This window comes from Clinocottus analis, unplaced genomic scaffold (genome assembly GCF_023055335.1).
Source record: "Clinocottus analis isolate CAN_PGR_092001 unplaced genomic scaffold, fCliAna1.0.p SCAF_7, whole genome shotgun sequence".
NCBI lineage: Eukaryota > Metazoa > Chordata > Actinopteri > Perciformes > Cottidae > Clinocottus > Clinocottus analis.
Window position 1 is genome coordinate 20,824,109 of NW_027176229.1, and position 14,669 is coordinate 20,838,777.

The 14,669-nt window shown below is 43.4% G+C and overlaps 2 protein-coding genes across 4 annotated transcripts in view; both read right to left on the reverse strand.

Annotated features, from left to right (window-relative positions):
* rnf122 (ring finger protein 122) overlaps positions 1-6,828 on the reverse strand; it is a 15,362-nt gene extending 8,534 nt beyond the window's left edge. For 2 of the 3 annotated variants that reach the window (XM_068566819.1, XM_068566816.1), the window contains exon 1: positions 6,301-6,828. In XM_068566819.1, the coding sequence (XP_068422920.1) occupies positions 6,301-6,325 (25 nt within the window). In that variant the 5' untranslated portion in view covers positions 6,326-6,828. The remainder of the gene's footprint in view (positions 1-6,300) is intronic. The other variant, XM_068566817.1, reaches the window with a different exon arrangement.
* A 1,269-nt stretch (positions 6,829-8,097) lies between these two features.
* Positions 8,098-13,818, reverse strand: LOC137779105 (gamma-glutamyl hydrolase). Its single transcript, XM_068566606.1, has 9 exons — positions 13,701-13,818; positions 13,496-13,610; positions 13,123-13,173; positions 12,936-13,020; positions 12,336-12,474; positions 12,019-12,125; positions 10,111-10,204; positions 9,871-10,008; positions 8,098-8,230 (listed from the first exon to the last, which is right to left on the reverse strand). The coding sequence occupies exons 1-9, from the start codon at positions 13,816-13,818 to the stop codon at positions 8,112-8,114; spliced, it is 966 nt and encodes a 321-aa protein (XP_068422707.1). The 3' UTR covers positions 8,098-8,111.
* Between the last annotated feature and the right edge of the window lie 851 nt (positions 13,819-14,669).

Sequence of the window (14,669 nt, forward strand, 5' to 3'; positions counted from 1 at the left end):
TCCCGCTGCTGCCCGCGTCACCGCTGCCCGAGTCGGGCGTCGAGCCGGGGCTGGTCCCGCTACCTTCGGTGGTTGTCGGGGAGCTAGCAGGAAGCTAGCAGAGAGCTAGCAGCAGCACTAGCGGTGAGCTTGCAGCGGCGCTAGCTGGCTACAGCTGCGAGGTAGCAGGGACAGCTAGCGAAGGTAGTAGCGGCTTGTAACCCGACTTTCACGGTAATAACTCTATCTAACGTTATATAGCACCTTTAAAGACAGAGTTTATGAAGGGCTTTCACAAAAAAAGCAGCAAAAGCAACACAATAAAACAACAAAAAGCTCAACAGTGAGGCCCAAAATAGATAAAAAGGAAAGACAATTGACGCAATAAATAAATATGATATATGTCGTCTGTTAAAACCAGGAGCCAGGAGGCGAGAGAGCAACTTTTGGTTGATGCCAGTGAGGAGGGAGTAACGGTAGTCGAGCCTTGAAAAGATAAACTCTTAAATTACTTTTTGGAGGTCAGGGTGAGAGAGGATTGGTTTGGAGACGCTTCTAATTTGAAGGAAACAGGAGAGGACCACTTTTGTGATTTGTGGTTTGAGGCTTCAGTCTAAATCATATAGAACTCGCTAAGTTTCTGGCAGTGGACTTTATGTTAGCATCTCTCAAAACACAGCTGAATGCAGCCGTACACTGTATTTAAAGTACTCCACTATTCATCGTCGGCTGAGGGTCGGCTATGCCGTTCCTCTAATGGAAGTCAGAAGTGGAAGCTTTACACACACACACACACATGCACAGGGACACGAAGGCTAGGTAGAGAAAAGACGACCACTGCACTCTCCTGTGACGCAAGTGAGTCCTTTTTCAAAGTAATACTTAAACATGTAGAACCCTCTTAATGCGGTATCCGAGCAACGCGGCCGTGTCTCTTATAACACGCTTCGTGAGGGCATGAGCGTGGACGGAACGAGAGCGGCTATGGCCACGGACGAAAAAAAAAAGAGCATATTGGCTCGGGCCTCATTAAAATGTGACACGTTTTTTAGGACGCTGACGAAATCTAGTTCCTTCGTTTTAAGACTCACACGCTTGAGAATCGCCGATCGCAAATTCGATTGAAATGGCAGCTGAAGATGTGTGTTCTTGTACAGTGAAGCAGACTCATTCATATGAACTAACAACAATGTCATGTCTTGAACTGAGTGTTTTTAAGGAAGAACTTTTGTCGCGTGCTCCGATCCAAACAGATGGTACTTCCATTACCTCCCCCCACCCTCTCCTTCTTTGTGTCGTCCGCCTTGCTGTGCCTCTACACACTGTGTGTGTTTGTTTTGCCGTGAAATAGATTATCACTGTAGCACGGCTATTTGCAGTCAAGGTCAGAGGTGGGGGAGGGGGAGGTCCGAAGAACAAACGTGGCCGCGATCGCTGGACATGTCGCACTATGTGTTTTTACGATGTCTATATTAATCCAGCATAACCACAAATTCCAAGGATTTCAGGGGAGAAGCTAACGCGGTTGTAGATTAGACCGACAGAGACACACAGAGGACTCTTGTGCTGTGTGTGTCTGCATGAGTAATGAGAAGTCGGTATCTGCATGTGAGAGGCGGCTTTGTGAGATCGGGGTCACACTAACCCAGTGAGCGATAGTGAATCGGAGCTAACACAGGACTCATCGCAGTCTGCTGATATCAACCTCTACACGTTAGAACAGGAGGAGGAGGAGGAGGAAGAGGAGGAGGAGGAGGTGTGCCGCACACGGGAGAATCTGAAGATTTTAATTTTGATCAAACACTGCAGCTGAATGACAAAAGAAATGTTTAATCATAATTGAGAAATCCAGACTCTTCCAGGCGACACCGAGGCAACTTATCGCACGGTAGAAACACAGTTAAAAGCCAGACAAACACTCCTTTTTCTGTGTGTAAAGGCTGCATGTTCTTCCTGTTTCTGTGCCCCGTGTTCCTCCTACGGTCCAAAGGCATGCAGGTCAGGTGGACTGGAAACTCCAAATTGTTCGTAGGTGTGAATGCATTGTTTGATATTTGTATGTTTGCCGGTCGGACCGGCGTCGTGTCTACCGCCGGATTCGGGGGATGACTTGATGGATGCACAAACGGGCGGGACGGATTGGCGGACGGATCGATGGATTGGCGAGGAAAATGTGAACAGACGGACAGGCAGATGGACGGAGGACGACATGGACGGACAAACGGATGGCCTGATGGATGGACAGACGAATAGATGCAAGGACAGACGGACGGAGGGAGGGAAAGACTCACGAAAACAAATGGATGGATGGACAGACAGAGATGGATGGATGGATGGACGGTGGGCGGACGGACAAACGAATGGGTGGATGGACAGATGAATGGATACATGGACAGATGGACGGAGGGAGGAAAGGACAAAAGCAAATGGATGGATGGGCGGATGGATGGACAGACAGATGGATAGATAGAGATGGCCTGATGGATGTACAGACACATAGATACAAGGACAGACGAAGGGAGGGAGGGAAAGACTCACAAAAACAAATGGATGGATGGACAGACAGACGGACGGATGGATGGACAGATGAATAGATTCATGGACAGATGAACGGAAGGAGGCAAAGACTCACAAAAACAAATGGATGGACAGACAGAGATGGATGAATGGATGGATGGACAGACAGACAGAGATGGATGGACAGACCGATGGGGGGATGGAAAAACAGATGAGTGTATATGGGTTAATGAGCAGATGGACAAACTGATGGATGGATGGATAACGTGACCAGTTTCACATCCCTTTGATGGGTATTGTTTTCTTTATGGATCGTGGTATTTCTAGTCAGTCCTGCAGCCAAAGTGACACGTTGACATTTCTATTTCACCTTTCTCCCGCCTCACAGTGGAAATTGCGGCGCGAGACGGATCGATACTTCGCGCCTCGTAGTTTCACTCGCTCTGTATGAGCAGCGATGCTCCATTTATCAAGGCCGGGCATTCAAGTTCCCCCGCTGAACGACTTCACTCAGCGAGAGCGCACCGCTGCCACAGAGCGTCCACGTTCGTACACCAAACACAAACTGAAGGACGTGTGCAGCCAGGAGCTCGCAAATCAAGAGGTCAGGGGTCAAAACCAGTGCTCCTTTGGAACATTTTGACAAGCAACCAACAAAATTGTGTTAGTTGTGCTGAGGTATTTAATGAGAAAACACAAAATTGCACATTCCTCTGTTCAATTCTATTTTCTGCAAATCTTATCTCCGTGAATTTGGGTCAAAATCTCATCCCAGAGCCTTTTCCACACGGTAATGTTTGGTTGGTTACGAGCAACTTTGCAGATTCATATTTTACATTTAAAAAATCAAACATATAACGAGCTTAAAAAATATATCAAAACAGGGGTTCCCAATCTTTACGGCTCAGTTGGGGCCCTTCGTCATGTGTCAGGCGTGTGAGGCGTTCAAAGTCCCACCAAAAGACTTTCAGTGGAATAAATGTTTGAGATCAAAACAGTAGACTTATCCAATATTTCACCAAAATGTCCAGATACGGAAAAGAAAATGATGAACTATTCTCTCCTCTCTAGAAAGTAGTAAAAACTAGATAGCCTCACACATCTACACACCTCGGTAACACAAATCTAATATTGTTATGCAATAATAAATCAGCCACAGGGTCATTGTATTCATGCGCAGAATGAGCACTTTTACTTTTGACACTTTAAGTGCACTTCGCTGATAATACTTTCAAGAGATTTCCTTTCCTCGTACACCTTCTAAGTACAGATGAAGTTGAGCCAGAAGGTCCCTCCTCTTGCCTAAAAACAGTCCACTGTTTGGATATTTGACCAGAAATCCACCTTTAAAAAAAAAAACAACAACATGCGTCGCATGTGCGTCCTCGCAAACTGTAAAACTCCACGGCGTCAGCTCCTCCGTGCTCATCTATCACCGAGTGTCCACAATGGTGGTTTGGATATGCACTCAAACAGACTATCACGTCGACCTAAATGTTCTCCATCTTTTCATTATGTTAGTCCGTCAGTCTGCTTTCACGGCAGACAAAGAGACGCGCACTAGCGCTCCCGTTCACTGCACGGCTGATGGCACGCATCACCTGTGAAGCTGCTGCAGACTCACAACGTCTGGGTCAGGCTACTCCAGGTCGTGTGTGTGTGCACGTGTGCATACGTGTCTGTTGGTATGGATGGATGCTCACGTCGTCCTCTCCCTCCACCTTTGTATGCATGGAGAGCAGACAGCTATATATGTGCTATTTTGCTTCGGGTGGAGCCCCGCATGACTGCTGACCTATATATTGGCACACTCAGGAGGCTCCCCGTTGCCCTAGAGCCCCAAGAGTAGCAGATGCTGGAGGGGGGGAGGAGGAGGAGGAGGAGGGATGAAGGCTAAGTTCTCATTTTGAGAGAACCCAAGTCGGTCGCGTTGAGCTGCAGCCATCAGACCGATTCTCGTGATGTAGTTTCTTGTTTTGTTTTTTTTTTAAAAAGGGGCAGGAAATTCCCCTTTGTGATTTCGATGGAGCTGTTAAATACGCCGACGACGGCAGCTTCCCCTGACAGCTCCTACGAGACGCCCGGCAGGGTTTTTTGTCCTATATAGACGGCGCGTTCACACAAAGCTGCTTTCTGCAGCTGCTGCCGCTCGCATTAAAAGACAGAACTTCCCATCAAATATTTAACAGTTCACATGGAGGGGAAACACTCAAGACGAAGAAGGAGAAGGAGAAGGAGAAGAAGAAGAAGAAGAAGAAGAAGAAGAAGAAGAAGAAGAAGAAGAAGAAGAAGAAGAAGCTCCCTATCGTATGCATGAAAGTGCTACATGTGTCACGCATAAACACTGTAGCATGATCACAGACACACGGTGCTGAGCTGTGTGGCGGCCTTCATATTTCCAGCAGAATATCACTATTTGATACTGTGTGTGTGTGTGTGTGTGTGTGTCTGTGTGTGTGTGTGCGTGCGTGCACTATTTCTCCCATGAATAGCAGGGGAGTTGAGCAGCACAAAGGAAGTAATTGTTCTTGTCTGAACACCGGCAACAGTCCATCGAGGAGGCCGGCGTGGCCGCTGCTCTCGAATCGGCGGAGCCAAAAAAGGGGAAAGAAAAGACGACCGATCCATCACCTTCACCGAGGTTTCAACGTGACGACGACACGCTGCCGCACCGGTCCACCGCCACGAAGGCATTCATTTTGTTTCAAGCATGACAGATGCGCCTCTCCGCTTACGTAAAAGGCGGGTTTTTTAGAAAGTTGTTGTGACTTTTTTTGGGGGGGGGGAGCTTTTTGGAGATAATTGGTCGCGACCGTGGAGATTGTGAGTGAGAGGCTGCAGATAAAGTCATTCTGAGTAAACAAGATTATCCGGAGAGGCTGAATGTTTCTCAGAGAGCACAAAGACATGGCCTTGTGTGGCTCTCAGCTGGAATTCATTTGGATGGAAATAAAGGATGCTATTGATTAAGCCTTTTGTCCCTTATTCTTCAAATCAATGGACAAATTGATTCAATTCAGATAATTGTTGTTTTAACATGATTTTCAGTATTATAGATTATGTTCAAGGTACCTTAAAATATAATCAGAATATAGGTAAAAACCTGTAGTCCTTCTATTTACCACTGATAAGCAGTCCGCAGCACATTTAATGAACATAAGATAGAGGAAGTGTTATTATATTTATCTATTCATCTACAATCTAAATCAAGGGGACATATTCAATCAGCTTGTTTGACTCGAGTTTATTGTCATACATGACAAAGAAAAGATTCCAAACATCACGTGTCAGGAGCCATTTTTGCTAGAAAAATGACAAACACATAATACATTAGCTACAATAACACTTGCCGATTCATTTTTTTCTTTCCACCGACTCATAGTTGCAGCTATAATGACGTGATAGGCACACAAGAAAAAAACAGTGTGTTACTTTACAGTGTGTGTCAGCTGTAATAACACATATTTTATACAGTTTTACGATATTGGCATTCAACATCCTGTGGGTCTCACATGGGGGGTTAAAGTTGCTGACAAATACATGAATAAACACTTATGCTGGATTACAATCTACAACAGCAACACAGGACTGTGTAATGTCACCACACGTCTTAATAGGACTGTATTTGTTTTATATTAGGTGCAACCCCCCCCCACACACACCCCTCACGATAGAAATGTCTAAATTTAGAAGAAGAAAAAAACACTGCATACCATCTCTGTGTAACATCACTGCTGCGAGAGATTGACAGGCTTGTATTGCACATGATCTCAGAAGGCCTAACGATATAAAGAGACTGCTCACCGTTACACCACTGAAATGGGTGCATCAATGCACCAGAGGGAGTCCTCGCCGGCGGGATCCGATTCGTGTTTACCAACAAGCCGCAGATAAAGTGCCCCGAGTAGAGCCCAGCGACTGTGTGCCAGCCGTGTGCCAGCGACACAATGGCACCTGTACAAATGTATATATATATATATATATATATATAAAAATATATATATATATAGAATAAAAAAAGATCGATTAAAAAGGCGGATGAGATGCCAGGCTTTGTTTTCGTGTCGATATTGAAGCGGGCTTATCCGATGTCACAGAGTTTGGTTCATCCCTGCAGACCGAGAGAGAGAGAGAGAGAGAGAGAGAGAGAGAGAGAGAGAGAGAGAGAGAGAGAGAGAGAGAGAGAGAGAGAGAGAGAGAGAAGAGGAAAAATAGGAGGAATGGTGATGTGGATTTCCCCCACCCCCGTTGTTCTCCTTCTCCTCGCTGGGGCTGTTTCGGCTGTGTTATTATTAATAGACGGCATAACACTGACCCAGCGGCAGCATCTGCGTGAGGAACTCCAGCACTGGCTGGATTTGCTTTAGTCCCGCCCCCAGCAGGCGCAGACAGACGTGCGCGCGGACCAATCGTCGGGCAGCATTGGTCGGCGTGTGCTGTGACGGCCTGACTGGACGGGCTGCGTGCTTTCTGCCGCCATATCTCCCTATTTCCTTTATGCATGGATGTATTTTACGGGGGAATTCATTGCCAAGACTTAAACAATACTGAGGTTACGAGTCCAAGTCGTCTCTCCTGCAGGTGGGACCCCCTCTCCAGGTGGGCCCTAGGGCCAAATGCATGCGATCCCTGCAGGCCCCCTGGATCTCTCTTTTCTCCCACACTAGAGTGTTTTTTGTGTGGAAAAAGCTCTGAAATTATGAAAGCCACCTTTTATAAGTGGGCCACTAGCTTGGTGTGTTTGGTTTTGTCAAGATGTAAAAAAGAGCATGTCTCTTTTGGACAAAGATCCTGAACTCCCCATGTATACTTGAAGATGTATGAGGGGGCAGGGTGTCACTATATATATATATATATATATATATATATATATATATATATATATATATATATATATATATATAGATACATACACATGTATGTGTACATGTATACGAGGGTGTATATGTGTGTACCTTCCCCATCTTTGTTGTCCTCTTGGGAGCCAGGATGGACATATTTAATATTCCTATGACTAATTCATTGAGCGGTACAGACAGTTTTTTCTTATTTTGCGTCGCTCTTGTTCGGTGTGTGATTGTGATGGCGGTGCATCGGGTTTCACCTCATTTAGTCGCATTAGGCTTACTGTGGAAACTGAACATAAATCAGACCCAATACTAGGAATTTTGCATCATTTTAAAATGGTAATTGGTCTTGGTTATGGGTGCAGTTGTGTGTCATGCCCAAGAGGTGAACAGCCTAAATGGTTCCATTAATATAATAGAAAGTGAATGCGGTAAATACAAGATTATCGCTCGAGCTGAAAGGAATACGACAGGAGAAAGAGGAGTGTGGGGACAATTAGACACCACAGGTAAACTTCAAGATATCCATTTGTTTGTGTGAGTAAATAAGGAAACAATGAAGAATACATCACTCATGCAGATCTCTATTGCAAGTAATTTGTTCATTTGATTAAGCTCTAATATATTTAGATGTATGCAACAGTAATAAGTCAACTTTCTACTTCTTTTCCGCACACACACACGTTTATTTAGAAGCACAATAACCGCCTACACACATATTAGCTTTCGCCTGCATACAAAGTGATGTGTTACAGCTGCTCGTGGAATTCAGAAGAAATAGATCTGTTCATATGCAGTGAAGTTTCCAGCGAAGACGGGTGTGTTGTTGTAAATCAGAGACGAGGCCTCTTCCTCAGGATTGTCAAAGTGATGTAAACTTCTCCTTCCTAAACAAAGTGAGAGGCATGTAGTTAGAAAATGATGGACAAATCCTCATGGAAAATCATTTATTTATTAAAAAAAATAGAAATTAGGAAACTATGTAAACTCTAATAGACTATAAATCTGTGTTATAGCAGCAGTCGGACATGGAGTTTAGCAGCAGAGGAGATGAGTCTAGATGTTGGAGTGGTGAGGGAGTTCAGCTTCCTGACAGCGCCAGCGTGCCTTTAAGTTTTTTTTTAAATCGAATAATAGTGAAGGTTTGCTAAATTGTAGACTCCAGCTGCAACCGTTTCCTCGGGCTTAAATTCAAAATAACATGTTCCAAAAAAATATGACAAACTTCCATCGTTCAGCGCCGACACGTCGATGTAAAATGCGCAATCCTTTGATCGCAGGAGCGACTGCCGCTCGTCACAGAACTGATGAGGTGCTGGAAATAGTTTCCAATGAGGAGCTCGTCACGGAGCGCATGAAAGCGTCCCGAGCCGTCAGCCCTGATCTTGATGAAAGCGTGATGTTTTCCTGCTTTGTCAGCTTGATCTGCATACGAGGTATGACCACATATTTGTCAGGACACGCTCGCAATGCAGTACGCAGGGAATTATGCATGAATCCAGTTTTGATAGACCCGATTTTTTGTTCTTTCTTGAGGTAATGTAGTTGGAGTAATAGCTACAAAAGGCATGGATTACATGATCAGGGATGGGATTTTTCCCTCTTTACCAGAATATACTTCTTCAAACCCTTCACCATGCTATCCCTTAATGTTTCATTCTGATACCCGGGTTAAGAGGGCCGATTGCGAAACCACTTCTCTGGCATTGTTATTGTCGGGGATGGCACGGCCGACGCCATTGTCCTGGCTGTCGCTCATGAAAATAAAGAAGATACTCGTATTGATTTAAGACAAAAGAACTGTATGGCATCTAATGTATGGCCTCGGCAGTACATGATAAACTGCATAATCTTCTCAAATAAAAAAGGCTCCAAATAGACCTTTTGTCTTCTTTAACTTGTTTAATTTCTAGGTCAAATCAGACCGTAAAAAGTCTCTCCATCAACGGGTCGAGCTCAGAGCACTTCAACTTCAGAGAGAGTATTGGAACTGGTTTTCTCAGTGATTAGGAATATGAATTTATAAGTTTATAGGGCGATTTGAATTGTCCTCTCTAATTTTTTTATTTAAAAAAACACAAGTATGAAGACGGTAGACTGTACACTCGAGTCGATTTTGTGTTTTGACCATTTGTTATCTGCCTTAAACTCTATGTGTCATCACGATTCATATTTACACAACCAATGTGTGTATGATTGAATTGTTTACCAGCGCACAAAGTTCTTTGTAGGTCCAGCCCATTGATTTTGCTCTCAAAGTGCAGCAGTTTGATGCATTTCACTTTAAAAACGCTGCGTCGTCACGCTGAGAGCCGCTAAGAGGCAATGGGAGTGTCTCGTATTATGCACCTTTAAAACCACTGCAAGTTGCTTTCGGTTCATTTAAATATCTACCAGCCGATATGTCAGCTAGCAGCTATCAGACCTAACATGTTCACACCCTCTCTATACCAGTGTTGGCTGATATGAAGTTTAAATTTCTCTTTTCATGCAATCAATCTTAATTACTGTGTGTTTGTCATCGTACCTTCATTCACAAAGAACTCAGCCAGCAGAGACGACAACTGAACAGCGTGAGCGGAGTGAGGGAAGTTTCGCTTCCTGTGCCACTGGAAGCGGTTCACCTCCGGGTGCCACTGCACTCCATAGAAGGGATAGGTTTTACCTGGAGGCGTGAAGGGAGGAACAAACAGAAGAATACAGATATTAGATAATATACTTTAATCATTACAGGTTTGGCAATTTGATGTAAAAAACAAATTTGAACCTTCTATGGTCGACACAAAGTGGACTCCGCTCTCGGCAACGTTTGTCGACAGCAGGGAGAAGAAACTCTGCAGCTTCTCGTTTTCATTGAAAGTCTGAAAAAACACTTCTTTTTTATTAACATAGCACTATTAGTTATGCGTTAACCAATGTGTAATACAGCACACTTGATTTTTAAAGTTGACGTAACGATAACAATGTGTGTTCTTGTACTTGTGTGCTGTGACGCGTTTGTTTTCTTCACGTGGGATCAATAAAGTTTATCTCATCTGTCAATCTTCAAGACGTGGACAGATGAATTCACTGGGGAGGCCCGGGACAGAAATACCTGTTCCTGTACACCGTGTTCAGTGTTATTGTGGAATAATGATGGACTAAAGTGTGCCGAGCGGTAATTTGATTAAACACAAATTCATTTAGGAATATGCCACTCAGTTTGTAAAGTGTAATGAACATTAAGCCAGCAGATTGTTCCAGCGTACATGTGTCTGCGCGCTGCATGTCATGTGTGACTGAAATCTAAATGTCTCTAACTATGTTTTCCATCACAATAACAACTAGAGAAAGTATTTAGTATGCCAAGTATGTAGAGAAAGTAAGTATGTAGTATGTGGAAGAGAGAGTGTGTAGAGAGAGTGAGAGTATAGAGAGAGAGTATTATGAAGTGAGAGTAAGTGGTAGAGAGAGTATTATGTAGTGAGAGTATTATGTAGTAAGAGTACGTATAGTATGTGGTAGAGAGAGTATTATGTAGTAAGAGTACGTCTAGTTTGTTGTAGAGAGAGTATTATGTAGTGAGAGTATGTGGTAGAGAGAGTATGTAGAGAGAGTATTATGTAGTAAGAGTACGTCTAGTATGTGGTAGAGAGAGTATTATGTAGTAAGAGTACGTATAGTATGTTGTAGAGAGAGTATTATTTAGTAAGAGTACGTATAGTATGTGGTAGAGAGAGTATTATGTAGTGAGAGTACGTATAGTATGTGGTAGAGAGAGTATTATGTAGTAAGAGTACATATAGCATGTGGTAAAGAGAGTATTATGTAGTAAGAGTACGTATAGTATGTGGTAGAGAGAGTATTATGTAGTGAGAGTACGTATAGTATGTGGTAGAGAGAGTATTATGTAGTAAGAGTACGTCTAGTATGTTGTAGAGAGAGTATTATGTAGTAAGAGTACGTATAGTATGTGGTAGAGAGAGTATTATGTAGTAAGAGTATGTATAGTATGTGGTAGAGAGAGTATTATGTAGTAAGAGTACGTATAGTATGTGGTAGAGAGAGTATTATGTAGTAAGAGTACGTCTAGTATGTGGTAGAGAGAGTATTATGTAGTAAGAGTACGTCTAGTATGTGGTAGAGAGAGTATTATGTAGTAGGAGTACGTATAGTATGTTGTAGAGAGAGTATTATGTAGTGAGAGTATGTGGTAGTGAGAGTATGTAGAGAGAGTATTATGTAGTAAGAGTACGTATAGCATGTGGTAGAGAGAGTATTATGTAGTAAGAGTACGTATAGCATGTGGTAGAGAGAGTACTATGTAGTAAGAGTACGTATAGTATGTTGTAGAGAGAGTACTATGTAGTAAGAGTACGTATAGCATGTGGTAGAGAGAGTATTATGTAGTAAGAGTACGTATAGCATGTGGTAGAGAGAGTACTATGTAGTAAGAGTACGTATAGTATGTGGTAGAGAGAGTACTATGTAGTAAGAGTACGTATAGTATGTGGTAGAGAGAGTATTATGTAGTAAGAGTACGTATAGTATGTGGTAGAGAGAGTACTATGTAGTAAGAGTACGTATAGTATGTGGTAGAGAGAGTACTATGTATTAAGAGTACGTATAGTATGTTGTAGAGAGAGTACTATGTAGTAAGAGTACGTATAGTATGTGGTATGTGTCTCTCCAGTACCTTCACTGGGAGTCCATAGTGGTGAAAATTGCCAGTGATTGGTTCCTGGGTCAAAGCCTTCATCAGACTGTTGGGGAAACCCTCAAACATCCGACTGGAGCCGGCCTCTGCAGCGAGAAAACGCAAGTTAGAAAACAACCACACTTCAAAGGACACAAGGGCTCATCAAGCTAATTATTATTCAGAGGCAAAAACACACAACTCCCTCCCATCGCTAACTTTGCTTCTGCTGACACCAAGTGGTCAGTGCATGTCGTCCTCCAGAAAATCTTCCCAAATGCTATAAATGAATCAACCTCAGTGCAGCGAGCGCTCACCGGGGGTCAGGTCCAGAGGCAGCGCCACGTTCTCTGCTGTGGTTTTTTCCAGCAGATTTTCTTCGGCCACCAGCACCGTCAGCAGCTGCATGCCCATGCAAGTCCCCCAGATGGGGAAGAAGTCCCCTTCGTCATTGGCCTGCAACACACACACACACACACACACACAGGCACATGCACACACACAGACAGACACAGAGTCACGTTTTTTGTTTCTGAAACAATAAACAAGAACATATTCAGGCGGTTGCAAAAAAAAAAAAAGTACAGTATTTAAAAATGAACTTCGCAATTGAATATCAAAAATATTAGTCCTCAGTGCAAAGAGTTTAATCTCTGATGGATTAGAGAGAATATATTTTAATGAAGGAGCAGCACACACAGTCAGTTGTGTTGCACTTTACTGTGTTTTATGAACTTACTGTACGTTTTACCAGCAAATGTAGGAATTCAAAGCAAGTCATCTCAACGTAAAAGGTTTTATTTTTCACTATGAAATGATATGCAGTGAAAAAATAGTTTCACAAAATAAAAATAAAACGCATGAGCAGTCACCCTACACTGAATTCAAGCAATTGAAGAAAGAACTGTGGAACAAACCGTCAGAGCGAGACTGTAAAAGATCTTCGCCACTCTGGCGAAGTCCGACGTCTGCAGGTCTACTGCTCCGCCGATGAGGAGCAAGCTAAGCAGAAATCACTCAGTTTAGAACAGTGACACGCTGAGAGCAAAGAGAAAACGCAATATTAACTGTGTCGTCTCATCCATCGGAGCGCACGCAGCTCACCCGTTGATGCTCCTGAAGATGTTTTCATATTCAGCGATTGAGAGAGTCAATCTGTGGAGGGCAAATAAAACAATAAATGGCTTTAACAGTAAACAAAGGTGACAGGAAATCCACTTCTTTTCCCACAAAAGCAGCACAAATCAGCAGTTAAAATCAAGACACTTCCAAACATATTGCATCTTCACACAACTCAACATCGCTCTGATGCTGCCGTCTACAAAAAGCATTGTGCACATTTTTATTCGGCACATTAATAGATAGAATTCTCTTAAATGGCAGTTTTTTTTGCTGCAAAAAGCTCCAGTAAAAATGCATATGTCGTGCTGTGGCCCGTCTTCACGTGTATAAAAGGGCATCAGAGGACTGGACCCACCTGATGGGCATCACTCTGCTGCCCCCGGACTCAATGAACTTCACATAGGAGGACGGTATGTAGGTCCTCCCGAACGGTTTCATGACTTCATCTGAAACCATCTGAGTCAAAATACCTGTGGGACAGACAGAAGACGTGTAGCAGTGACACAGCTGCAAAGAAACAATCCACTTCTTCCATTTCTTAAATGTCTGGTGTCACTCACCGATCACCGGTCTGTCGTTCACGGCCTCTCGGTTGAGCTCAGTCGGCATCGCGTTGTTGCAACACAAGCAGCAGGCGAAAAGCAAACACGCGTATGCTGAAGATCCTGTGTTGAACATGGATATCCAGAGACGGATCGAGCATCTAAAAGCTGTAGAAGGCTGTTAAGAGAGTGTCGTCTTGTGAGAGAAGCTGCAGCAGATTTATATATGTCGAGTGAGAAGAGGATATAGTCAGTACAGGGAAGTGAGGAATGTCCAGATTTACATGCGATGACTCCTCCAGTGCACTTTCAGGTCATGCAAGTCGGCTGCTGAGGTAAACAGGAATGTTCCGCCGACCGCGCGGACTTTCTGACAAAACTTTTTGAGCCTTTATGCCGATGGGAAACAATCACAGCTTCATTAGTCAGAGGACGGTTATGCAAACGCTTAAGGAAATTACAGCGTCGAAGGAAGAGGTTCTTGGTTCACGAAGGCGTTTTGAGTCGTCGAACAGGTTTCAGCTTGAGAATCAAAGCAGGCTTTTCTATTTATAGGATTTTTAAAAAGGAGGGGGAGCGTGTTGCACAGTCTAAAGCCAAACTTTCTACGAAAAAAAAGCTGACAAAGACTCTTGTAGCATCACTCCAGGCGTGTTCTCTCTATTTTAATGAAATGAATAGATGGAAAACCTGCTTTATTTCAGATTAACACGCAGCATATCTCTGTAGTGGAATAAAATGACCATCACTGAAATTACTTCCTTTAAAAAAAATAATCCTGGAAGCAATGCAGTTGCTGTCACAGACGAGATTATGTTGACTGCAATGAGTCCCGTTTTCCAGTTGAAGCAAGATGAAACAGAGACATCACTCATGGGGTTGTTGGTGCAAAATGACACAAATTCAACAAACAAACCTTCCACACAACTGGTGGTAAACTCTAGTCCACTGTAGCGGTTTTCTTTTCAGATCTAGTCTGATGAACAA

What these genes read in the sequence shown, in the direction of transcription:
- LOC137779105 (XM_068566606.1), bottom strand. Translation starts at nt 13,818, where the DNA reads ATGTTCAACACAGGATCTTCAGCATACGCGTGTTTGCTTTTCGCCTGC. An exon ending in ATCTTCAGGAGCATCAACGG is followed by an intron (nt 13,021 to 13,122) that starts GTGAGCTGCGTG and finishes ATTTCTGCTTAG; the next exon opens with CTTGCTCCTCATCGGCGGAG. An exon ending in ACTATGGACTCCCAGTGAAG is followed by an intron (nt 10,205 to 12,018) that starts GTACTGGAGAGA and finishes GTGTTTTTTCAG; the next exon opens with ACTTTCAATGAAAACGAGAA.